Here is a 26,750-nt window from a genome sequence, read left to right on the forward strand (position 1 = left end):
TGAAAAAAAAAAAAAAAAAAAAAAAAAAAAAAAAAAAACATCTGCAACGTTAAAAAATTATTTAGAACACCAAATAAGATTTAATTTAAAAAAAAAAAAACAAAAACATTTAGAGGTTCTAAATTTTTTGAATAACTCAAATAGAAAACTATATTTAAAGCAATACGTCCTTTTCTTCCAGAGTGGACTTGTCCAAAGTTGGTTTGGTTCATTTAACCGATTAGGTCCCAATGTCCTATAAATAGGGCACCAAATAATTTCTTTTAAAATTTATAAGCTACTATATAATAGTACTGATTACGGCATAATTACTCTGAAGAAAGGATAAAATTTAACTATATTCATCAACTTCTTTCTGAAACTTAAAAGTTCTTGTGAAATTTGCTAACATTTTATATAATGTATGTAGATTTATAAATAAGTCCTGCAATAGTAAACCACTAACTTATTGCCAAAAATGCAATGTAACTCTTTGTGTGAACTGCTTTACTTCTTAGCATAATGTGTAAATGTTATCTTATGTGCATAGCCTTCTCATTTCTAAGCTAACACACATGTACCCAGTGTCTTGTATACAGAGAAACCAATATTTCGTTTTCTAAATTAAATAATTTTTTTCCTTTCAATTTGTGCATTCTAACCCCTTGTTTACACCAAATTTGAACAATAGTAAAAATTTAGATCCCTTGGAACTTAATAGGTCAATGATTCATCAATCCTTTTTGGAGTTAGTTAATATCAAAACAAAATACCTATTGTAAACATTTCATTGAATACAAGTTGACAGTTCATCTATAACGGGGGGGGGGATAATTTAAAACAATATAATTAGATTTGAACCAGACATAGCTTATTTTATGGTCTGCAAGGACATCTACTAAATCAATGATGCACCCCAAACATGCTCAAGAATTGAAAATGTGTTGGTTAGTGACAAAGACAAGACAGAGCTAACCTTAAACTTAAACCATGATCTCAGAATTAATCCAGGAAATTCATTGGCCGAGCTTGAAAAATGTGAAGGCAATGGAAATAAAAGTAACAATATAGCATGCATGGTCCCCCCGTGAGTGCACAGTGAACAAGCCCCCCCCCCCCATTTAGCCCCAAAAGTCCCCAGGGGATGTCAAATCCTGGAGAAAATGAACAAACGGTGCAGTTTTAGGCCTTAACATATGTAAATTTGAGTTCTGTACCATGCAAAAAAAAAAAAAAAAAAAAAAAAAATAGATTTTGACATAAAAAGGTTATTAATAAAATATAAATTGATCAAGGACTTTTAGTTTTTAAATTATGAAAATTCATCCATAAATTTTTGGAAATATAAGCATTTGAAGCTTTTTATCCCTCCCCCCCCCCCCAAAAAAAAGTGAACCATTGGATAAAATTCTATTAAAAAAAAAAATAAAAATTCAAAGTAAACCAATGAAACCTGGCAGGTATACGTAAAATTTGCTGATGAATGCCATAAAAAAAAAATTTAAAAAAAAAAAAAAAGTGTTTTTATGATATTCATAATGTTTTATCTCATTGATACAAAGATACATAAATAACATTTATAGAGAAATTAATTTCCATTTGTTTGATGAATAGTTTGGCAGGATTTTACAGATTTATATTAATTTTGATGGTTTCTTTCTGATGGATTCCTAAAAAAAAAAAAAAAAATTTAAAATTAAAATAAAAAAAAAATGCTTTTTTAATGACAGTTTACAAGCAGTAAACATTACTGCTGCATTACAAGACAATTTCACTCCATAGGCCACATGCAAGAAAAAAGTGATAAGTTTGTCTGCCATGTTTAATATGTTTAATTCAATCATATTCCTTGTATCTGTGAGTATATGTATTCTTATTTTATACTTATTGAGTTTTGCATGTAAATGAACAGCTGGAAATTAAAAAAAAGGTAACATGGAGTCTCCATCTTTGTGAGTAAATAAAATTACACACAAATACAAATGTGACCTTTAGCGTTTTCATTAAACATCTTTCAAAAATACAAAGTTTCAAGTAGAGTTAAATTGAGACTCTTCTTTAACTGAAAACATTGTTTTCTTCTTTAAATAAAAGAAAAAAAAAAAAACAATTCGACGTACCTTACTTGGATCAGCCAAAAAAGAAAAGACCATTTGTACAAGCTGATTAAATTGCTGGAGAAAAACAAGAAAAGGATACAATTTCATTAAAATTCTCGTATGAAATTTTAAAAGTTGTGCCTAAAAAGCATTTAAGCTGGCAAATCAAACTGATTCTGACTAGCAAATTTTCATTTGTTATTGTTATGACATGTTATTGAGACTACAATAAAATTATTTGTTACAACTTATTTTTTTTAAATATGTAAACCTGCTTGGACAACTAACAATAGTGAAACATTTTTCAATTATGACCAAAAGATGAAAATCAGCAATGTTTTGAGGTTAAATATATTAGACTCTTCCTTCAGTTATTTAGTCGATTTTTATAAAACTCTTTTTTACATTAATAATTGAAAGTGGGTTTAATTAACTGTAGTTTCATTATAGACCAGATATTCAGAAGCTGATTATTATCCCATGAGTCACATGCATTTGAATGCAAATTATTTGTTATATATATATATATATATATATATCCACAGATAGGCTGTATCGCAGCTCTTCAGTGTTGCTATACAGGCAATTGCTTTAAACAGAGATGGAAAATGATTGATTGATTGATTGATTGGTTTTACGGCATATCAACCTATGTGGTCATTTAATGCCGGAGTCCTTTTTTTTTTTTTTTTTAACTTTTTTATTGGGAGGGGGGGAATGACTTTTTCAGCCTTTCCTCCCTTTTTTTATAAAATTGAACTAAGAAATTAAATGTTGTATTTATACATGGATGTGTATATTTGGATGACTTTAAATTTCCTTAAATTTTCTTATATAAATTTACTTTCCTTAGGTATGCTAGAATATTTGCTGAGTTGACCTTTTCAAAAAGGTCTTCCATATTGCTTTCTGTATAATATAATTTTCTAGTTGGGGCAAGGTCATCACACCCAACTAGGATATGTTTTACTGTGAGTGTCTCCTGGCATGGGATGCACTCTGGCGCCGATTCTCCATTTAGTATATAAGAATGAGTAAAGTTGGTGTGCCCTATGCGCAGCCGAGTCAGTATCACATCTTCTCGGCGTGATCTCTTGATGTCCGGACATCGTTCCTTAAGTTCAGGTTTGATTGAGTTTAATTTGTTGCCCTCTTGCTGACTCCACCGCAGTTGCCATTTTTCCTGTATGTATGCTTTTATCTGAGGTCTAAGATCAGTATGTGGAATCTTAAAATTGTCAGTTGGAAGGTGAGATCTTTTTGCAGCTGTATCTGCCCTGTCATTGCCTTTGATCCCCACATGGCTGGGGATCCAGACAAGAATAATGTTTTTAGTAGTTGAAAGGATATTGATTTTTTCTATTAATTTTGTTGTTAGTGGATTTTCTTGTTTTTGATTTTGTAGGACTGATAGAGAATCTGTGAGAATGATGAAGTTTTTGGTGATTTCCTCTGAAATTATGTTGAGTGCTAGATCGATAGCTATAGTCTCTGCAGTGAATATAGATGCTTCATTTTGAAGATTTCTCTTCATTGTGGTTTTATGGTACGTTGCTGCACATCCAGTGTGATTGTTGCTTTTAGACCCGTCTGTGTAGATAAAGGTGTAGTCTGAATATTGTAATTTTAAATGTTGAAGTTCGTTGTGGTATTCAATAGGGTTTGTGGTAGATTTGGACTTTTTGTTTAGGTTGAGTTTTATTTCAACTTGTTTCATGGTCCATGGGGGTGTTTTAGGCAGTATGAAGTTGTGAATGCTGGAGATTGGAATTTTCGATTCTTCAATGCTTTCCTTCATTCGGAGCCCGAACGTTTTGATAGTTTTTCTTCATGTTAAAGAGTTCTTCATATTTAGGATAGAAGGTACATTGGTACGCAGGGTTGTTTGGGCAAGACTTCAGTTTCAGTAAATATTGAAGGGCTAACTTTTCTCGCCTTAGATCTAGTTGGGGTTCGTGTGCTTCCGGGTATAGACTGTTCACGGGGGAAGTTCTGTATGCTCCTAGGGCCAATCTTAGGCCAGTATGGTGAATAGGGTCTAGGCTTTTTATATATGATGTTCGGGTTGATCCATATATGAAACAACCGTAGTCTAGCTTTGAGCGGACTAGTGCTCTGTAAAGTTTAAGGAGTGTTTCCCTGTCTGCACCCCAATCGGTATGTGCTACCACTCTCAAAAGATTTACAGCTTTGTTACATTTTTTTTTCAGATAGTTTATGTGTGGGATGAATGTTAACTTTTTGTCAAATAAAATCCCTAAGAATTTGTACTGGTCAGTAACTGGTATGGGCATTCCTTCCATGGTTAGGACAGGATCATTATGCATGTTCTTTAGTTTGCAGAAATGCATGCATTTCGTTTTTCTTTTGGAGAATCTAAATCCATTCTCTTCCGTCCATCTCATTACTTTGTTTAAGCACAATTGAAGCTTCCTTTCTATTATAGATATATATCTAGATCTACAGCATATTAGGAAGTCATCCACATATAGGGAGCAATCTACCCCAGGGTTAAGGTTTTTTTACAATGTTGTTAATTCGGATACTGAACAGGGTCACTGACAGTATACTCCCTTGAGGTACTCCATTCTCTTGTTCTTTCAAGTCCGAGAGAGCTGTGCCAACCTTTATTCTGAACCGTCTATTTTTTAAAAAATTTTCAATAAAAATTGGCATTCTGCCTTTTAGTCCAAGCGCCTTCAGATCCCTTGAAACACCGTACTTCCACACAGTATCGTAGGCTTTTTCCATGTCAAAAAACACTGCTGTTAAATGTTCTTTCCTTACAAAGGCTTCTCTGATGAAGGTTTCAAGTCTGACTATGTGGTCTATTGAACTTCGGTTTTTCCTGAATCCTGTTTGAAGTTCTGTAATAAGATTCTCTGTTTCCAGGAACCAGATTAGTCTTTTGTTTATAATCCTTTCCATGGTCTTACAAATGCAGCTTGTTAGAGCTATTGGCCTGAAATTCAATGGATCTGAGATGTTACTTGATTGGGATTGGATGTTTGAGTTTTCAGATTTGGGGATTGGTATTATTGTGGCCTCTTTCCAGGTCTCGGGTACGTTTCCACTGGACCATATAATATTGAAAATTTCAAGTAGGTATTTCATTGAGGCTTCTGGAAGTTTTTTGAGGATTTCATATGGAATTTCATCGGGCCCTGTAGCTGTGTCATGGGATTTGGTTAGCGATTCTTTTAATTCAGGCAAGGTAAGAGGTTGGTTGTATTTTTCAGTATTTTGTGATTTAAATAGAATTTTCTTTTTCTCTTCCTTTTCTCTAATCTTTTTGAATTTCTCTGTCTGTCACATGATGAAATTTTTGATAAATTATCTGCCAGGTTATTGGAAATGTCTTTTTGATCGGTGTATATTTTGTTGCCTTTAGAGATGTGGGATATTGGTGTACTACTACACTTTCCTTCTATTTTCCTCATCATGTTCCAAACTGTTTTCGCCTTGGTATTCACATTAATTTTGGATATATAATTTCTCCAGGTTGTTCTTTTGGATTCCTTTATGATTCGTCTGGCTTTTGCTCTGTTGTTTTTGAAGAAATCCAGATTTTCGCTTGTTGGATACTTTTCGAATTTTCTCAAGGCAGCTCGTCGAGCTCTGATGGCTTTTCTGCATTCTTTTGTGAACCAAGGTTTGTTGTGATTGTTGGTTTTGGTTGTTTTCGGTATGGTATTATTTGCTATGTTTGTGAGTGTTTTAATGAAGTAGTTCAAATGGTCATCTTCATCATTCTTTTCGATAATTAATTGGTTTTTGCACTGTTCCTGGAAGTCTTCCCAATCCGCTTTATGTAGGTTCCATTTGGGTGTTTTTTGTTCAGTGCTAGTACTTAGACTTTCCAGGATGATTGGGAAATGATCACTCCCACAGGTGTCATTGTGTACTTTCCAGTCATAGTCCATATATATGGAAGGATCACATAAGGTAAGGTCAATGGCGGTGAAAGTACCTGTTGCTGGGTACATATAGGTGTAGTTTTGATTATTAAGGAGGCATAGATTATTTTTATTTATTATGTTTTCTATTTCTTTTCCTTTTTTATTTGTTTCTTTTCTTCCCCATATTACATTGTGACTGTTGAGATCTCCTAGTAGAAAAAAGGGTTTAGGGAGTTGTTTTATTAATTGAGTTATCTCAGTTTCGTTGATTGTATCTTTTGGAGGGATGTATATTGAGCAAAGTGTTATAGTTCTATGTAGAGTCACTGAAACTGCAATTGCTTGCAAGTTTGTGTTTATATTTATTTGTCTTTGAGGGACTTCATTCTTCACAAGTATTGATGTGCCTCCAGAAGCTCTGTCCGTATCTTTATTTATGTAGTTGTAAGATGTGTAGTGTTTTATGTTGATGGTATTATTTTCTTTCAGAAAGGTCTCCTGTAGACAGACAAGTGCTGGGCTCATATTTGTTATTAATAATGTGAGTTCATTTTGGTTTGCTTTTATCCCTCTGATATTCCATTGTAATATTTTGTTCATCATTTGGAATTGTGTTCAACTTCCATCGTCTCCAATCCCTCAAATCTATTTTCTGTCGGAGTCCCTGTTCGAGATATAGATCGGGATCTTTCTTTTCCTGTTTTTGTTTGTTTTGTTTTTTTTGTCTGGGGGGATTTTTGATTCTTTTCTGGCTTGTGATGTGTTTGATGGTTGTTCGGTTGTTTTTGTAGAAATGGTTTGTGGTTTTGTTTCTTTTTGTGGTTCAGTAGTGTCTTTACTTAATATTATCCTTGGATTGGTTGCAGACATTGCACTATTCATTTTCCTCATTTCTTCTAATAGTTCTTTCATTTCCTTTATTAGTTTGCTTAGGACGTCAATTTTCTTGTCAGTTGTATCCGTTACATGTATATGACCATTTTGATTGTTGATTGGATTAGTTTTTTTTGTTGCATCTGCATATGTTTTAGTTTCGATGATTTTCCTGGCCTCTGGGTAGGATATATTCTTTATATGTTTTAGTTTGGTCACTTCTTTTTCTCTTTTCCATATTTCGCAATATCTAGAGCCAGCGCCATGGTTTCCCAGGCAGTTGGCACACTTGAAATCTTTTCTGCAGTCAATGTGTGGGCCACTTTCTCCACATCTTCCACACACTGGTAATCGTGTGCACCGATCTTGATGGTGTCCAAACTTCTGGCACTTGAAGCATTGGAGGGGGTTTGGAATATAAATTTCTACATTTATTTTCATATATCCGACTTTCACTTCTTTGGGTATGGTGAGGGAATCGAAAGTTAGTATATATGTATTGGTATCGATTTTCTCACCGTTTTTTTTAATTTGAACTCTGCGAACATCTAACACATTCTGTTTCTGTAAGTTTGTCCGGATTTCCTCCAAGGGACAAAGTGCAAGTTCGTGGCTTTTCACTACTCCTTTGCAGGTATTTAGGGTTGGATGTCTGTAGCATTTGACTTTGATGTTTTCAAATAATTTTAGTTTCAATATTTCTTTAGTTTGTTCTTCGTTATGGGTTTCTATTAGTAGGCTGCCGTTAAATTTTTTTTTATGGGATCTGTAGCAATCCTGAGGGGTTTACAGCCTCGTCATCGATATTCACACCTAATCGATTGACCCTCAGCCACCGCTTTCCATCATATATTAGGGAGTAGGGTTATTTGTGGGAGAGGGGGGATGTGTTGTATTAGTAGTGGGTTTTTGGAATGGGCAATATATGGTGGGGCTTGGCGTGACTGGCCGATTGGTCGGATCGGGCCTCTCCGACCGCCCGTCTAATCGAAGTAAGGGCCAAAGTAATGTGTTGCGGTGCCTAAACTTCTATGTATCCTGGTTTAGGTTCGCTCAATCACCAGGATCACGTCCTAAGACTTTACGGGTAGCAACCCACGGCTAACTGGTTGCCCCATTGAGGGATTTTTACCCTCTGCAGGGGGACAGTCGGTTTGTTCTCATGCCCTACCGACAGGGCAAAAAAATAAATAAATAAATAGATAATTTAATAGAATATATTTGTTTTCTTTTTCTTTCTTTTTTTGTTGTTTCTTTTCCTTTTTAAAATCTGTTTCTATTTAACCCATAGTTGGGACCCTAACAGGTACTACCACTCCGGGTCAGGGTGGACCTGGGAGCAATGGCAATTAAGAGGTGGCTCCACACTCCCCAAGCCCGTAAGCTGGACCTCACCATCGGATGTAGTTTAAGGTCATATCCAGGACCGGGAGTAAGGTAGGAAAAAATAAAATAAAAAGGGGGGGGGAATAGGCTGTTGTTTTTGTTTTTGGTTTTGCAGAACATAATTAAGTTTTACAAAAAAGATCAGAAAACAAAAAAAAAAAACGTCAATGTAGGTGCATTTCGTCTCAGGAAGCCACAGGGCAGCCTGATCTGGTAGCACCAGAGAGATGGAAAATCTACTGTTTTCTTTTAAATGTTGTAAACAATCTCATGGGTAACCCACAAGAAAAAAAAAATGGTGGGTGGTACCAAAGAATAACCAATGAAAAGGAAAATGCTCTTTAGAAGAAAAAAAAAAAGATCTAATAAATAAAAGGGAAAAAAAATATCAAAGTTTTGTTTTGCTTGATAATTATTTTCTTAAATGGATTGAAAAAAAAAAAAAAAAAAAGATAGCACTTCTGGAAAAGTGTTATCCAGTTTCAGTTCTGTTATAATCAGTGATAACTACTTTGACTTTTATTATTATATAGTTTCATTATTACTTTAACGTTGCGGTTGATGGTAATTTCCTTAAACACTAACAACTGTGAACAAGGTAAAAGTGCAGAGTCAGCATCTACGCACAATTGAATAAATTGCAATCAAACCAAAAAAAGATGATTTTAAACATTTTCATTTTAATGATTAATCAGGAATCATTTAAAGATTCATTTGGAAAATGCTTCAAGGATTGTACAGTGAAGCCAACAAACAAACAAAAAAAGGAGGGATAAAAGAAAAATCAAATATACAAAAAGAAATGTTATCTCCTATATAATATTTTAATTGCAGAAATTCCCCTCTGTCTGGACCAAAGTACCATAGGTTTGCAACAACAGATGCCGCATACATATTATGTCTAGACTATTGGCCACTATCTTACATAACTGTAGAACGTCATTGTAGATACATTTAGTCATTATAAAATCCTACATGTCATCCTAGGAGCAATATCACAATCATCTTTAGAGGAAGTAGTTCCTATTTTTCCCTCTAAAATAACAAGTCCTCCTACCGCTCCTGGAGGATTTCTGCAGTCGACACATATGGGGTTTCATAGACATAACAATCTTTCCATTTTCCAATTCAAAAAAAAAAAAAATTCTCTCTTCTCACATTTCACCCAATTTCATTGGCTGAGAGCTGACAATTTGTTATTCCAGAATCTACATCTCGTTACAAAAACAAACGTTCCACAACTTTTTAAATATCATCACTCTCTACAAGAGGCAATCGTTTTAAATAAAATAAACCAAATACAAACATTAACCAACTGTGACACATCAAGATATGTTTATAAGCCAAGAATTTTTAAATTTTTACATCAAATATACCTTAGCTGTTAAATTGTTCTTATACATTAATGCTGTGCTAAATCTTTTGTGTTTACATAAATCGCACATGTTAAATACTGTTTTTCGACACAGGCTTATAAGCCATTATTTCTTTTTTTAAGCTAGATAAATCTTTCATTTCTTTCTAAAGTATAATTGACCAGATTTCTTTCTGTAGACGCTAAATAAGAAAAAATTAAAAAAACAAAAAAGGATTAAGCGAATAATATACCCGAGACCCGTAATTTTACCGAAATCTGACACAGTGAAATATATTGCTTGACTCTAACATTTAATCATAACCAGAAATTGACAGTTTACACTTCAAAATCTCCTTATGTGTGATTTTGAAGCCTTTAAACTGTCTAAGAGTATTTTTTGTTTAAACAAAATAATACATTTTCACTAAGATTTAAATAAAAATAAGGCATTCATTATATTCCGCGATCATTATTTGATAAATACTGAAATTTTCATTAAAATTGGTTAATTTCCTAATTTTTGGTGAATTTTTAAGTAAAGGGATTCATTTTTGCACGTACCTAGAATATATTGATTTAAATTTAAAATATGTAATTATTTCGAAAAACAAAAATAAATAAAAAAAATAATGAGCAATGTAGGTAGAAAAGTAACTTTTATTAGTCATAGTAACATTTATTTATTGTAATTTTATTTTGTTTACTTTTGTTCGTTTGTTGGTTTCTTTGCAGTTCAAATAAGACAGACCAAATAATCTGATTAAAATACTTTAAAAAAATATAAAAAAAAAAAAGAAGAGGTACACGCGAATTAATTCATAATTGAGAAATTATTCAAAATTGAGGAAATAAAACACAAGCGCAACTAAATTTTCTTTTTAATAATTACATAACACTTTAAATTTAAACCAATGTATTTAAACTGTCCTTCAAGTTTTACGATATCTTTTTGCTTATTAAATTGTTAGGTGAAAGTACAGAATAGTTACAATACAACCGCTTTCTTTCCCGGCAACATAAGTGCATAAGTACCAAAAAGTGATTTTTAATATCATATTCAGCTAAATCCATAATAAGCGGCGCTTGAATTAATGGTTTACATTGCTACATTGCTTACACCGTAATCAATGATTAAAAAAAATTTTAGCAGACGAAACATTGGGAGTCAAAAGAGTAGACAGTTCCCTAAAAACATATCCAGTTAGGTAGAAAATTAACGTATCTTGCCTTTGATAACTTTTTTTTTTTTTTTTTTTTTTGCAACTTTTTCGAATCTATGTGTCCAAGTAATACAAACCCAGTTCGTCTTCTACCTAGCTGGAAGAGTTTTTACTTTAAGACGTTTATTCAGTTTGAAATACAACTAATGTCGAGCGGTGCACGAAAATAAGAAAAGATAGCCATAATGCGTCTCTTGCAGCTTTGAAGTCTTGACAATGGCATAAAAATTATAAAAATAAATAAATACCGTTAGAACCCACCCATTAAATGTCACGGTAACATTTAACGCAAGTACGCCCCAAATTGAGTAGATAAACCCAAATAAATTGTCTTTGACTAATTCCCTAACTAGATTTACTTTTAAATAATTTGTCACTAATAATAACATGTTTACAGCAACATTTATTCTAATTCTATTCTGAATTTTATTATGAACCGTCGAAAACAATAATAAACAAATTGGCTTTCAACTACTGTTTCAAGGGAGTAGTAAGCCTCGTTAGGTTACAAAAATGCTGTACGTCTGAAAACAACAACGGCTTGAATCTACTTATTGAGTATAGATAATATTATTACTTACCTCGTTATTGAATTTTTCAACAGCTTGCATGTCATTTTTCAGGTTAGTCATGAGAACGTCATCGCGAGGAGTTCCAAAATGTAAGGCCATCTTGAAAGTCCACTGGTCATGTGATCCGTGCAATTGTTCGTGGCGTATGCAAAGGGAGATCACTCTAAGCGTACAATTTTAGTATTTTTATACATTCTTTAGTATTCGTTAACATGATTTTGGCCTTCTGGAAAAGATCACAGGGTAGTATCTGTTCTGATGTTACACTTCACCTTTTCTGTCCTCGGTCAGTGGAGGAGAAATCCTTGATGACTGAAACAATTTTTATTCCTATCCAGAGTGCTCCTTTTGGGGGAGCTGGGTTTTTCTCACATTAAAAACCGACTTTTGTCTAATTCTGACCTCGTAGGGAAGCATTCAAGTAAATAAGAACATGTTTTGGTGCTTGTTGAGATAGAGGCGACGGATTAACTTTTTAAATATGTTATTTTAAGCAAAAACAATAGTACTTACCTAATTGCTATGTCGAAAATAGTAATATATTAAAAAATTATAAAAAGTCATCTAGTAGAAAGTTATTCATAGTTTAAAATAATTTTTACGGAAAATTGTATTTTTTTTTTAGATTTTTAAAATAGAAAATGGCGGGTCGAGAATATACGATAATAACGATATTTTTATTTTTATTGTTTTTGAAAAAAAAAAAAATACTTTAAGTAAATCATTCGATCATATTTTTTTCCGAATTTTTACTAATTTCGACATTATACGTAATAACGTAGTAGTGTTTTTACTTAAAATGTATTTATATTAAATTATAATGCACAAGTACCTAATTTTATTTTTTTAAATTCAAAGTTTCATTTGTGGGTTTTTTGGGGGGGGGGTCGAAAAGTATTTTTTTTTTCGTCGTACACACACTAACGTTAGCCCTTAAAAGATGATTTTAATAAATTTTTCTCAAAACATTTCATTTTTATTTATTTTTAGAAAACAAAATTTTAAGAATATTTTTCGTGTATAATTTCTGTAATTCTGAAATCATAAATTGGTTTACTTTTAATAAATATAAATCAAGAAAAACCAAATATGTGCGTCAGTAGTGGATCTATTTTTAAATCTCTTCCCTTTCTCGATTAACCCGTAACCGTGATTATTAATAATAGCGTTGATTTAATACCGCTGTCGGCGCTGTCTGTACTTTGTACTATTTTAAAATAAACCTTTCTTACAAACTACTTGGTCCTATTTTACATACTTCTAAATTAAAAACCATAAATTATATCATCCAAAATAAGCCCAGATAAGTATTCTATAAATGCAAGAACCAAAAAAAAAAAATCTGTGTTCATAACTATGAAAAATGTTTTGTAATTGCTGTTTCAAACTGCAAGTTGGGCGGAACTATAATTAACGAGGAGCGAGTTACCTCGACACCGATAAAGCCATGCGTTTTTACACCGGCTTAATTGTCAATGGCGGTATTTGCAGCGTGTTTATCTTTTTAACCAGTTGAAAAGAACACAGCAATGTCTAGTTTGTGGAAAGTAATCGTCTCCTTGATCGTTGTTGCGGCTTTAAGCATTGGATTAATGGATGTCCTCATCAATGTCGAGCCGAATGGTTGTGAAATGACGTATATGTACGAAAATCCGCAATACATTGTGAGTAAATGTCCGGGCGTCAATTTTAAAATGTTTTCACCGTTACCGTAGGTCAGTGTAAAAACGAGGTCAAATGGGCATCGCTATATCAGTGGAAATAAAACTTGTTTTCTTTCTTATTTAATATTTATCGTTGCAATCACAAACTTATTTATAAAAAAAAATAAAATAAATCTATTTAGGCCAGGGTGTGGTGAGGAATTAATAAATAAATAAAAAGTCACCTGGGCAATTTACGGGCCCTGTTGAAAGCCATTCTTAACATCGGGTGGGGAGCTTTTAACTGTTCTGGGCCTTCACCTAACAATTTAATAAACAAGAGATTCTGTAAAAATTGAGCTTAATTCGAAAATCCTTTTAAAAAAAAAAAAAAAAAAAAAAAGCACGGTCCGTGAATTGTACAAACACCACCCCACCACCCCCTTCACACGCACTAAAAGAAAAGAAAAAAAAATCATAGGTAATCTCACGGTCAACGATGACCGTAGTCTCTATATTGGGCCAATAACATTTGTTACTCCAAAGTCAACTATACAAAATTAAACTTGGGTTTCTGAAACGAAAAATAAATAAAACGTGAATACTTTTATCGGCCCGAAATGTTTCTTAATTGCAATTTACAGAACAAACAAGAAATGGTCAGAGCAGTCTACGCTTTGAAAGCCGCAAAAAAAAAGTCTAAATGCAAACACTAAATTATATGACTGCAAAAGGTTATGGTCAAAAATACCCCCCCCTCCCGTCGCCAAAGAAAACCTATTTTGTTACAACTATTGTTGCAATGTTGCATTGTATTTTTATTTTTTAATTACTTTCCAGTGCGATTTTTTTTTAATTTAATAAATGTGTAGATATATGAGACAAACAAATAAAATGCAATAAATAAGTAAATACCTGAGCAGGTAAATTTTTACTTTCTTTCCACCTCAATAATCATCTTTAAAATGACTACTTTAGGTTTTCGGGTATGCTGAAAACGAATATCATATTTAAATTTGACTCAGACAAGTAGTTTTCTGGATATTAAGGCATTTTATACCAATGTATTACTTAATAAATCTTAGTGGCGTCCCCATTCTTAACATCGGAAGGCGGGGGTGTTTTGTAACACACATGCACATTAATACTTTCAGTTAGAAAAAAAACATGGCCTCAGGTAAAAATATAATGGATTACATTGAATAATGATGGCCTTAGTTTCCAGAAAACTGCTTGTCTGCACAAATTTATATATGATTTGGTTTCAGCATACCCAAAACCTGTTCAATTTGTAAATTTAACGGTGAATGCTGAGGTAAAAAAAAAAATTTTTAATAGGTGGAAGTGTGCTGGTTGATCACCGGAAGACTTACCTTTAAGAATTTGGGATTAAATTGTTAGTACAGAAGAGTTACAAAACTGTTTTAAAAACGCCCTCTCTTCCCATGTTAAATAATAGGTTGGTACTCATATGCACTTATTGATCCGTGCTGAAATAATATTATTTAAAAAGCCATTCTTAACATGGGGAGGGTGTTTTGTACCTATTCTGTACTTTAACCTTACAATTGAATAAAAAAAACATCATAAAACTTTAAAATATGGTTTAAAAAATAGCGCGGATCAGTAAGTGCATTAGCACCAATAGGTTTCTAAATAATTAATCCCAAAACAGAATACGTTCGATAACAAATACCCAACTTCTTAAAAGTAGTCAACCGGCATACTTTTACCAAAAAATACCCATCAGCAAATGTTTTGGTGCTGAAATAATATTATTTAGAAAGCCATTCTTAATATGGGGAGGGAGTTTTGTACCTATTCTGTACTTTCATCTAACAATTTAATAATAATAATAAAAGATATTGTAAAACTTCAATTGGACTTGAAAATACTACTTTTAAAAATAGCGCGATACAGTAAGTGTGTAAGCACCAATGTTTTTATCTGGTTTCCGTTTCAAGAACCGGAGTTTAATTTTATGTGACATTTAACTGTTATAACTTATCAGATGTCAGAAATTTAATTCCGACTAGAGTTGGGCTGGATGGTTCAAGAATATCAAGGTTGCAAAATGATTGTTATTTCACGACCTCGATTCGGGAGTCAATTAACAGCTAGATGAAGAAATATGACGCATCGACTCTGTGGTGAGTTGTTGGAATAGCTCCGAAAGGAACCAACGATACCCGCATCCCGCAGAGGCCCCCATCCACAGCATACCTCATTATCATTCCCAGACTTGGAATGGTGCATGTACGTCGGCAACCAACTGGTAACAGATAAAGTGCTCACCGAGGTACTGTTAGCAACCTACTGCATCATGTAACCTTAATTGACGCAATATAAGAAACTACTAGGCAAACAGGAAACACTGCAGAACCCTGACAACGTCGGCACTCCTCAGAACTCTATTGATGAAGTGGCGTGCACCTAGATAGTATTGTACTTGTACCCCTCATATTAATTACTCACACCCCTTTCTATTGTTCCAGAGTGTAACCAGCAGCGCATTCTTTGGAGCCGGAAGGAATTGGTAACCTGAAGATCGTCGAGTCCCTCCTCTCAAGACTATTAGACCTACTGCTCAGTAGAGGCCTGCACCTTCACTCGCCTACTAGTTCCTTTCCCCTGTCTGCTCATAGGAAGGTGTGTCTACTCATCTATGCGCCGCTGAATACACACTTTTGTCAATACAATCATGTCTAATATTCAGCTCCCATGCCCAGTCACAGGATGTACCTGGACCTCCCAATCACTCCCTGAATCCCTCTCCAGTGTTTTGGCTGCTGCCATGACGCTGCATGCGCAAACTGCCCACCCACCTCCAGCAATGCAGTCTACACAACCCCCAGTCCCGACCCTAAAACTCAAATCACCGTCCATCGGCGCCAGTAGCAATCCCGACCAATGGTCTGCATTCACAAGACAGTGGGCCATGTATAAAACCGGCATGGCCATACCTAATTCAATGTGTGCCACAGCACTGTTCCACTGTTGTGACCAGGATTTAATGAATGACCTCCTGAGAGACCTACGCGAAGATGTGTCAAAAATGGCTGAGGTAGACCTCCTTGCTGCCATCAAGCGCCTGGCAGTCAGGGAGGAGAGCACTCTTGTCCATCGTATCAAGCTGAGCAAATTGACACAGGCCCCCGGCACGCCAATCAGGACCTTTCTTGCAACCCTCCGAGGTCAAGCCGCGTTGCGTCAGTACACGGCAAAGTGTAAAGAGCCTAACTGTGGCCACATATATGATTACAGCGATGAAATAGTTAGGAAAACCTACCATTAACGTTCCAGCAAGGAACCCTGAATCAGCATCAGGTGAGGAAGATAAGTGCCTTGGCGCGCCCGCAAGCCCTGGCCCATCGCCTGAGAGAGCCGTAGACACAGCCACATCGACAGCTGGAGACCCTGCACATACAGCAGAGTCAACACATATTGGTCTTCCCATGCAGAATGTAGACACCACGCATACGGCCTCTCCACAGCTTCATATACCTGCCATACACACAACCCCCAAGAAGCCTCCCATGGCTTTACGCCGACTGGCATCGTACAATGCCCCCGATATCGCTGAGACTCAACCAGGCAACAGGTCGCGCAGCCGGCGCTCCCAGCACTAGTAAAATTCACTGATACCTGTACAGTGTAAATAGTTGAAACAGATTTTCTTCAGAATTTTTTGTCATGCCCGCAAAAAACTCGACGTGGGTGAGGGAGATAGATAGTATTGTACTTGTACCCCTCATATTAATTACTCACACCCCTTTCTATTGTTCCAGAGTGTAACCAGCAGCGCATTCTTTTCCATGTCATTTTCCCAAATTTCATATGAACTTGGGGGGAGCGGGATATCTGTTGGACCAAATGAAACTGTGGTCATCTTGTAAATATTCTACATAATAATACATATATTGAAATGGGACATACCATTTTGTTAAAGCTTAAGTGGAATCTAGTCATCAGTTAACATCAGAAATTTGGTCGTCGCTACTCATGTTGTGGAAAAGAAAGCAGCGCATTCTTAGGAGCCGGAAGGAATTGGTAACCTGAAGATCGTCGAGTCCCTCCTCTCAAGACTATTAGACCTACTGCTCAGTAGAGGCCTGCACCTTCACTCGCCTACTAGTTCCTTTCTCCTGTCTGCTCATAGGAAGGTGTGTCTACTCATCTAGCACCAATGGAAACCCACCTGGCCCAGGACATGTTCGATATATGTCCAAGCACCAGCACCTCCCAGTAACAACATAAAATGGCAGAGTCAAAGACACTTTAGGATAGAACCGACCTTCTTGAATCTCCAACCCCTCTTTGACATTGGTCCTTCCCTTATTTTTTCTACACAGATTTACAGAGCCAATATTTACAGGGACTGATCTTTATAGGGACTGATCTTTACAGAGCCAATATTTACAGGGACTGATCTTTATAGGGACTGATCTTTACAGAGCCAATATTTATAGGGACTGATCTTTATAGGGACTGATCTTTATAAGTACCAAAATGTTGCCTAAATATTTTCCTCGCTTTCTTAACTTCCCACCATGTTTGATTTAATTATCACGCTCTCCAACTCCCTCCCCTTCTCTTTTAGTACAGTTTACAATTTACAGTTCCAACAAATCTTGATTTGTATTACACTAATGCTTGATGTACGTACAAGGTGGTGGGGATTACACAATCAGCCAAAAAATGGCCAATTTGAAATCTTAACTCATTGTTGTAAGGTAACTATTTGGTACTCCTGCAGTATTTTACCCACCGATTTCACGATCTTAGCCGAGCGTTGATCGACATCCGTCGGAAAACGCCGGAACATGGCGAGCGGTACGATACTCTATCAGCCAATCAGGGCGCTTCAAACGAACGCGCAGCAGACGAATAATTTTCATTGAAATTACACACACATAGCGTTTCATTTCAGTTATTTTATTGTTCAAAGTAAAAATACACAGCCTTTCATTTCAGCTATTTAATTTAGCGATAAAAAAAAAAAAAAAAAAAACGGGAGCTGTTGGAAACATATTTATGCGAATTTATGTGGAGACAAAAATTTGGACACAACCCTTCTTTTGTCTCCATAATAAATCAAATCGCGGAAGGCTACCCGGTTTGGGAAGGAGCTTCTTTCCACATCCTCTGAAAACCCTTTGCTCCCTACTTTGCCTCTCTACAGTCAGTAGAAAATCTTCCAGTCGGAACTAAAGATAAACAGTAATTGTTGTCCCCCCCCCCTACAAACATTACTGAAAAAAAAAAAAAAAAACATTGTTGTTACTGTTTAATAACGTTTTGTTAAAAACACAAAAAAAAAAACCATTGAAGTGTTTATTACTGTTGCTTACCCCCCCCCCCAAAAAAAGCTATCGGAAAACAAAATGAACCAAAAAAAAAAAAAAATATTCAACAAAATAAATTTATTTTACTTTAAAAAAACTTACGGTAAGTGTTTGTGATTTATTTTATCCAAATTTTTTGTATTGATTTTATCCATTTTGTTGTGTGTGTGTGTGTAATATCTTTTCCTTGTAATGTTGTTGCTATTCACATACTTTTAGCGTTCTTCTTGCACCGTAGCTCCGAATTCTCGGCTTTCGTCGGCGTTAACGCCGAAAGCGTTCGTCAACGCTCGGCTAAGATCGTGAAATCGGTGGGTAAAATACTGCAGGAGTACCAACTATTTTACTAAAGTAGTTGAAAAAATAACAATTGCTCGAATGTTTTGTTTCATAAAAATTACAATATCGTCGCATTTTACATTTAGTACTGGTGCACTTATTGAACCATGCTGAAATGATAATGTTATGTAGAAAGCCATTCTTAACATGAGGAGAGGAGAGTGTTTTGTAAGTAAGCTGTACTTTTACCTAACAATTTAATAATAATAAAAAAGGCTATCGTAAAACTTTAACTTAACTTGAAAAAACTATTTAAAAATAGCACGGTTCAATAAGTGCACAAGCACCTTACATTTTTTTTATTAATGTTATAAAACTTTGTTACATTAAATAAAATAGTTGAAAAAAAATTTTTTTTCTGACAATTCTTAGTAAAATTACCTCCCTTTGAACAAGGAGTTAAGATTCTACAGTGCCCCAAATTTTCTTCCCCCTCAAACAATTGGAAAATGTGAACCTGTTGATTTTTTGGGAACTGTAGTAAATCTAAATCCATATTTTTTTTCTTCTCTGAATTGAATAAAAACAATAAAAAAATATTAACTTTGTTTGATGGACTTGGTCATTTCTTTTTTTTGCATGGTCCAGAACTCAAATTTACATATGTTAAGGCCTAAAACTGCACCGTTTGTTCATTTTCACCAGGATTTGATGACCTCTGGGAAGTTTTAGGGCTAAATGGGAGTGGGGGGCAAATGCTGAACTTAGTCATTTTTTTTTTATGCCTCGTTCACCATGCATGCTTCACTTGTTATTTTTGTAAGTTTAATTGGACGCAGAAAATTCTGCTGGTAAAGATTGGAAAATGATCAATCGGTAACCCTATCACAACTCTGTAAAGAGGGTGCTTTATTGATCTTATGGACATCATTACCGACCATGGAATCAGCTATGTCAAGTTCACATCCTATCAAGTGTGTTGTGTTCAGTTATACACTAGTGCATTGAGGCAAGTTACGAATCCAGCCCCTACCTCTATGAGTAAAATGGTAAACTCTGACCTCATTCACATTGCTGCAAAATTGCATTGCTATCCTCATATTTTAAGTATTTTCGCAGAATGTGTTATAATGAACTTACTGCACTTGTAGGGGTAATAGAAGAAACTACTCACACAAGTTGCAGCACATCTGTTTGACATGTCAAGTGCGGGAATCTGAGAAAGGACAAGAATTTAAGAAGTTGTGTTTGTAGCTGGAATAGTTTTATATAGACATTACTTTGCATATGAGATGAATAAATTAAGGAGGGCAGACAATTGAGAGAAGAGATCAAAGCTGAGATTTGTTGTTGCGAATCACGGTGCTTAAGTGAAGAGGAGTTCTGTCAGTTTTCCTTTCGGGGTTGACAGTTACCCCTGGACGAAAATACCCCAACCTACCTTACTAGCTGTTATATTCCACCCCTTCACTGTAGAGCTCTGTAGATACCAGAAGATTTTCTGTTCTGATAGCTTCTTTCCTTGGACCGCTTACTTTTGTAATTCCCTCCCTGCTCCCCATTTTCTAGCATTACCAACATCCAGAAATTTAAATGAAATGTGAACAAATATCTTTCTGCTAAGTTCCCCATCCAGGTTGCTCCCTATAAATAAATCTGGTCCATACCACAGTAGCCCCTAATGCAATGTTTGGGATGAATAAAAGTCTAAAGGAAAATAAAATCTTGTGTCTAATTAATCTTATGATTGCACTTCAACAGTTAATGTTGATCAGTAATCGTAGAGCTGAAAAGCCGCCAGAATCTGAGGTGATTGGAAGCAATTTGATCGTATCTTTATTAATTTATACTAGCAGAACCCGTGGAAATTCCACACTAGTTGAAAATTTTTAAAGCATGTGGTAAATAAAATAATAAAAAATAAAACAAATAACGACAAATTTGACGTTTTTTAAATTTTTTAGATGAGGATTGGTTATTTGTATTATTTTGAGTCATCAGACTACTGTTCTCATCTTGAATGTCATTTTCACTACGTTTTGGTCGATGTAACCTCTGACCTTCTTCAAGTGTATTTTGTCAAACTCAGGAATGTTTTTGTCGAACTCGTAAATTTGTGTAGAATTTTGAGCGGAACCCTTTATTTACTTCACGGGAGTAACATGCTCTTATTCCGTCAGCCATGACTGGTTAGAGGTCCCAAGTAATTCGCAATTTTATTGAACCTTCAACCTTCACTTTTTACAATTGATTTTTCCCAGTACTCTAACCACTGCACCATGGGTCCTTGCGGGCAATTTTAGTACAAATCTTAGGAGCCTTAAACCTATTTTATCTCTAGTTGTAAATATCACTAATTATTACTATGTATTAACATGTGTATATATATATAATATGTATAATTTAAAGGAGATTAGAACAATAGTCTAAAGAGCTGAGTGTATTTTAATGTAACAGTGAAATTACTAGTTTAATTAAAATACAGGAAAGAGAAAGTGCTCGTTGTAATTTAGATATATAATAAGCTCGATAGGTAAATGTCCTAGAGCTAATTCAATATTAAGTAATGTGATTGATAATTTAAAATTTAAAAATCAAATTATAATTAAATTAAAAATCCGTTTCATAAGAAGGAACAACAACAAAATCAACAAAAATATATACATATATGATATGTATATATATATATATATATATATATATATATATATATATATATATATGTATGTATATTCATGTTTTATACTTACTTGTATATATTATCTATTGTTTATAATTAATGGTTCCCATATCGTATTAAATTCTATACTAAGTCTACTTAGTAATTGCTTATTCCCCAGCATATGTGCTGCTTCTTTCAGTCATTTTACTCTCCACCATTCTATCAGAAAAAAATCCGCACTCTGGCTTATAAAAATGCCTGAACAGCCCCATTGGCTGTTCAGGCATTTTTATAAGCCAGAGCGCTGATTTTTCAAATTCTCATCTGACTTTGTGTCTAACCTTTTGGAGTGGAGGTAAATAAATTCTATTGATTTTAATTTACCGGGTGAAATGATAAAATTGTTGTCCCAGAAAAGACATGATTCTATTTCTGCTTGATGGACACCGGTTTTCTTTTTTGTTGCAGACCATCTATTAGTTGGTCAGTTGTGTACGAATCCCAAGAGTGATAGGAGCATTCTGTCATGTCTGAAAGTGACACAATATGCAATGAGTAAGATCGGAGATGCGCCATTGTACAACTCCTGCTCTCTACCAATCCAAGTTATGGAAACAGGACCATTGCCAGCACCTTCAAAATGCAAATTGTTCAACCCTTGAGGACACAGCTAAATGAAGTTTTCGGTCATGTTTATGGTCTTAGATGTGGTTTCAAGTGTGAGTCAATTCATGCGACTTTACATCTTTGAAGTTGGCTTGAAAGTCAACATTAAAGTGTACCTGGATGTGCTGAAGAGTGTGGTGATCCCCTGGTGCAATCACGTGGCTGCTGGCAGACCCTGGGTGTGGCAGCCCCCATTTATCCCTCAACCTGAACTTGCTGGACTACTTTGTTTAGTCACATGTTAGAACATCAGCAACATGGCCTCTTATAACACCAAAGCCAACAAGTATTTGCCGAGCTCCAACTGGCGCTTGTGGAAAAAGTATGCTCCCAGTTCCGGACACATATCGAGGTGGTGAGTGAGGCTGAAGACGGCTACATTGATGTTAGCTCTACTACATAATCAAGTTACTTAAATTGATTTTTTTCAATAAAAGTTTTAAAATAAAGCTCTAGCGTTTTCTTTTGCAGCGACCAATTTATCGTTCCACCCTGTAGTGATTTTATTTATCTTTAAAATTTTACCAAACTTTTCATAGCATAGTGCATTTCTTTATAAAATAATAGGATGCGGCACAAGGCCAGAATTGAGTGAGGTGGGATAATAGTGAGCTATTGTTCTCTAAGCCAGTTTCAGACAGCAAAATACCACATTCACTGTATGGCTAAAACCTACTTAACATTATCTCCAATGGTTTAACGTTTTTTATTAAAAAGAAAATTATTAACAACACTGTTTTATTTTGTAAATAGATGTGAATTTTTTAATAGTGAAATTAATTTTTTTTATTATTGTTTCCTTTCAGAAAATTCCATTTTCATCAAAACTCAATTCCAAATTTCCACGCTATAATCTGTATGTCTATGGAGAAGGGTAAGTTTTAATTATCGTTTTATTTTTAAATAACTTAATTGGCTTTGCAAAGTTCATTACTTGAAATACTTGAATTTAAAATAATGCACATTATTCATAACTTTGGGGGCAACTTTACTATAATGTGTCTTTGAAAAAATGCATTTCAGAGAAAATATTATTACGTGTACTTAAATTAGTAATAAATTCATAAAATTATGAAAAAATGGTTCAGTAGAAAAATAATTAAAAGTAAAAACAGAATTATTCAAAGTTGCAATTTCACTGTAAATTAACCCTTTAGATGCTTGAAATCGAGAGGAGATAACTGCTTTCAAGTTGACTATCTTGCTTATTCTTAATAATACTGCACGCTTTTTAAATTTGTGTTAGCACGTCTTCTGCTGGATGATGTTTTGTAAAGTTTGGAATTTATACTAATTTCGACATGACGCATAAGTGCATAATGTTTTTCCCTGAAATTCCTTTGTTCCGAAATACACGATTGGGTTAGATGACACACCTTTCTCCTTTATTCATATAGATGACTAAACATCAATATTTTGATAATTTCCATACAAATTTATTTTTCTTTTAAATTTGAAATTTGCCCTTTTATTTGTAATCAAAATATAGATTGCAGCTTGTTGCAAATCTCTCTAAAACAAAAAAGGTCATACTTGAACACAAATGTTAAATATTTGTCCAGGAAACAAAACGATTTTTGCAACGCAGAACTATTTTTTATATTAAAATTAAAACAATCATTAATTAAAAATCAGCAACAAAGAATAATTACTAAAATGTCCATTTTCACAAACAATATGCAAATTAGTAAACTTTGTGATTGATATTGAACAACTTTTACATTTATTCAATTAGAAGAATAAAAAAAAAATTCCATGAACAATTTCTTTTCAAAAACTTCATCTGTGGAACAATGGGATTGTTTCCCTGTGGCCTACAACATGGTCATCTCCAAATCTAATGTCAACAAAACTTGTGAACCATCCTCATAATCAATGAAATTTAATTCATTCCATTCAGCATTGTCAACCATATAATTCTTCATCATTCGACGAATAAACTATTAACTCTTATAACTGCTGCATCTTAATAAAGATGGTTGCTACTTCAGAAATTCTTTCTTGTGGCTTGTTGCTTTTGCCAAGGATCATATATTTCTTCTTTTTTTTTTTTTTTTGAGATAACCACATCTTGGATTTTGTAAATATTTTGCACAAACATTAGTCATGGTGAAAGTAAATTTTTCACTTGTGGAGGGGGACTTCGCATGTTCAGCTTGTTTTGTTTTTTTTACACGGAATCACAAATTACCTTTAGAGAATAAGGGTTAATGAGATTGTCAGTTTGTTGATGAACAATATTATGAGAGGATTTAAAATATTGAATGGAATAAAGGCCTAAAAGAATTTGTTGACATTGGACATTGATTCAACTGCAGATTCTGCTTACATTGCGATGTGAAATCATAGTGGGGCCATAATAATAAAATTCTTATATAATTTCAATCTGTGTTTTACTATGCATTTTTTTTTTTTTGTCATCCATATGCATCGCTTGGAGATATAATTAGAGCTTATTCTAACCAGACATGTTACAAAGGTTGTAAATCCTATGGTTGACATTTTTTTTTTTTTCATGTGTTGCAAGCAATGTAGGGAGTACTGTCAATATACATAGTAAAAGATTCTGTACAGTAAACTATACCGATTCTAGTCTCTCCCGGTTTGTATAAGAAATAATGACTTGCAGTTTGATGATAATGATCAGCAGTTTAAAAGTTATTAAAAAAAGAACATTGGCTATAACATGAATACCATCCAACAGTGAATAATTTTGAATTATGCATGTAAGAAATTCAAATAATGAATCTCTGTTGATCATAATGTTTTCAATATTAATTCTTTTCTTATATGGATATAATAAAAACATATAAGATCATTTACATTTTTTTTTCGATATTGTTTTACATGTAATAAACGAGTTTATAATAAAAATAATTGTATTTATTCATGACAGCAAAGAAAAAATTTCAATGATTCAAACAAAATAGATTAATATAATGAAAATGTAAAATCTGTTGGTATCGTTTTAGGATTGAAAGTTTCAACTGATGCTTTTGTATAATTTGGCAGCAACCTAATTTCATTTTTGTATGTGTTTCAGGTATTATGCAGATTCGTTAAGGTAAGTCTGGCATTGAGATTTTCTATCTCTTTATAACTAGCAGTTCAACCCGGCTTTGCTCGGGCCCTAGATACCGTTCATAACTTGCCCTACATGTGAATACACTTTATGTAAGATTTCAAATGTTTAGACCAAAAATTTGAGTAATTTCGTAGAGACTGCAGAGATAAATTTTTTGAAAACTTTGACCCCAATTTTGACCTCTTAAGATTTATTTTGGTCTCAAATCAAATTACAAATTTTTACCCATGTCTACGTTAACATCTAAAATTTTAAATCCTTAGACCCAAAATTGGCAGAGGAATTTGGTAGAATCTGCAAAGGTCAACTCTTACAACTTTGACCTTTTGGCAGCCAAATTTTCGCCCTAAAACTGATTAAAATGCTTGCCGCATGTCTGAATACCCGTTATGTATAAATTTCAAATGTTTAGACCCAAAATTGGCTGAGTAGTTTGCTAGACACCGTAAAGGTCAAATCTTTTGAACTTTAACTCCTTGGCACCTCAAATTTTCGACCCAAACCAATAAAAAAAGCTTGCCCTATCTCTGAATACCGTTTATGTAAAATTTCAAATGTTTTACCAGAAATTAACTGAGTAATTTGGTAGAGACCACAGAGGTCAATTTTTTAACTTCGACCCCAATTTTGACCCCCTTAACATTAATTTTTGAGCTCAAATCAAATTAAAATGTTTAATCCATGTCCAAGTAACCTACATTTAAAATTTCAAGTGTTTAGACCCAAAATTGGTGGAAGAGTTTGGTAGAGTTTTCAAAGGTCAAATCGTTGGACTTTGAATCCTTGACAGCCAAATTTCTGACCGAAAACCGATTAAAAAGATTTTCCCAAATCTCAATACTCCTTATGTCAAATTTCGAGTGTCTAGACCGAAAATTGACAGCATTATTTGGTAGGGAAATGTGCACACACACAGACATTTTCACTTTTATAGATATATAGATTGCATATGTTATAAAAAGTTTTGCGTGTATCAAATAAAACATTTTAACTTGTATGCAGTGATGTGGAGAGGTCTGGTTATATCCAGGGCAAATACCTCGATTGTATGCCCCAAAGACTCAAGTATAAGTCCTAGTACTGAGAAGTATTGTGAGAAAGGTAGATAGTCCACTACCACTCCAGAAGATATCTCACTACAGATGCAATTAAGTACATCCAAGGATGGAGTACTGCTGCCACATCTGGGCTGGAGCTGCTAAAAACAGCCTATCCTGCCTTGAGAGAGTACAAAATAGACTTTGTGGCTTAGTGGGGGATGCTCTTTTCTCTTCGCTGCAGCCTCTCTCCTACAGAAGAGACGTTGCGAGCTTGTTTTTGTTTTATCGTTATTTCAATGGTAAGTGCTCGTCTGAGCTCCAATCTCTGGTCCCCTATCGCCAATCTTTCACGAAAAACACCCGTCTAACTGAAATCACTGTCAGTAATTTTCCCCACTCTTTATCTGTGTAGTATTGAGAATCCCAACTTAATTGCTATCTAGGTAGTTTTAGAAAAAGAAAGTTATGTAAGTATATTTTCATTTCCCATCAGCGAGTTGGCAGGGTCACAAAAGGTTAGGTTTGACAGTTATCAACCTAGAGAGAATGCACCGGAAATTAGGGGTGACATGCACTGGAAATTATGGGTGACACAGGAATTGTGGTCGTAGGCTTCCGGTTGACAACCACATGGGCTGAGAGTGG

General features: G+C 34.4%; 2 protein-coding genes across 2 annotated transcripts in view; one reads left to right on the plus strand and one right to left on the minus strand.

Annotated features, from left to right (window-relative positions):
- Positions 1-11,550, minus strand: part of LOC145243375 (COMM domain-containing protein 7-like) — a 30,248-nt gene extending 18,698 nt beyond the window's left edge. The window contains exons 1-2 of the mRNA XM_080106198.1: positions 11,395-11,550; positions 2,100-2,153 (exon numbers count right to left, since the gene is read on the minus strand). Of these exons, the coding sequence (XP_079962324.1) occupies positions 2,100-2,153; positions 11,395-11,484 (144 nt within the window). The 5' untranslated portion in view covers positions 11,485-11,550. The remainder of the gene's footprint in view (positions 1-2,099; positions 2,154-11,394) is intronic.
- Positions 11,551-12,288: 738 nt separating this feature from the next.
- The window catches only part of LOC145243374 (GPI inositol-deacylase-like), a 505,392-nt gene continuing 490,930 nt past the window's right edge, over positions 12,289-26,750 (plus strand). Inside the window, exons 1-3 of the mRNA XM_080106197.1 lie at positions 12,289-13,049; positions 22,787-22,854; positions 25,024-25,044. Coding sequence (XP_079962323.1) covers positions 12,915-13,049; positions 22,787-22,854; positions 25,024-25,044 — 224 coding nt within the window. The 5' untranslated portion in view covers positions 12,289-12,914. The remainder of the gene's footprint in view (positions 13,050-22,786; positions 22,855-25,023; positions 25,045-26,750) is intronic.

This window comes from Euprymna scolopes, chromosome 22 (assembly GCF_053919585.1).
Source record: "Euprymna scolopes isolate OS-2025 chromosome 22, ASM5391958v1, whole genome shotgun sequence".
Classification (NCBI taxonomy): Eukaryota; Metazoa; Mollusca; class Cephalopoda; order Sepiida; family Sepiolidae; genus Euprymna; species Euprymna scolopes.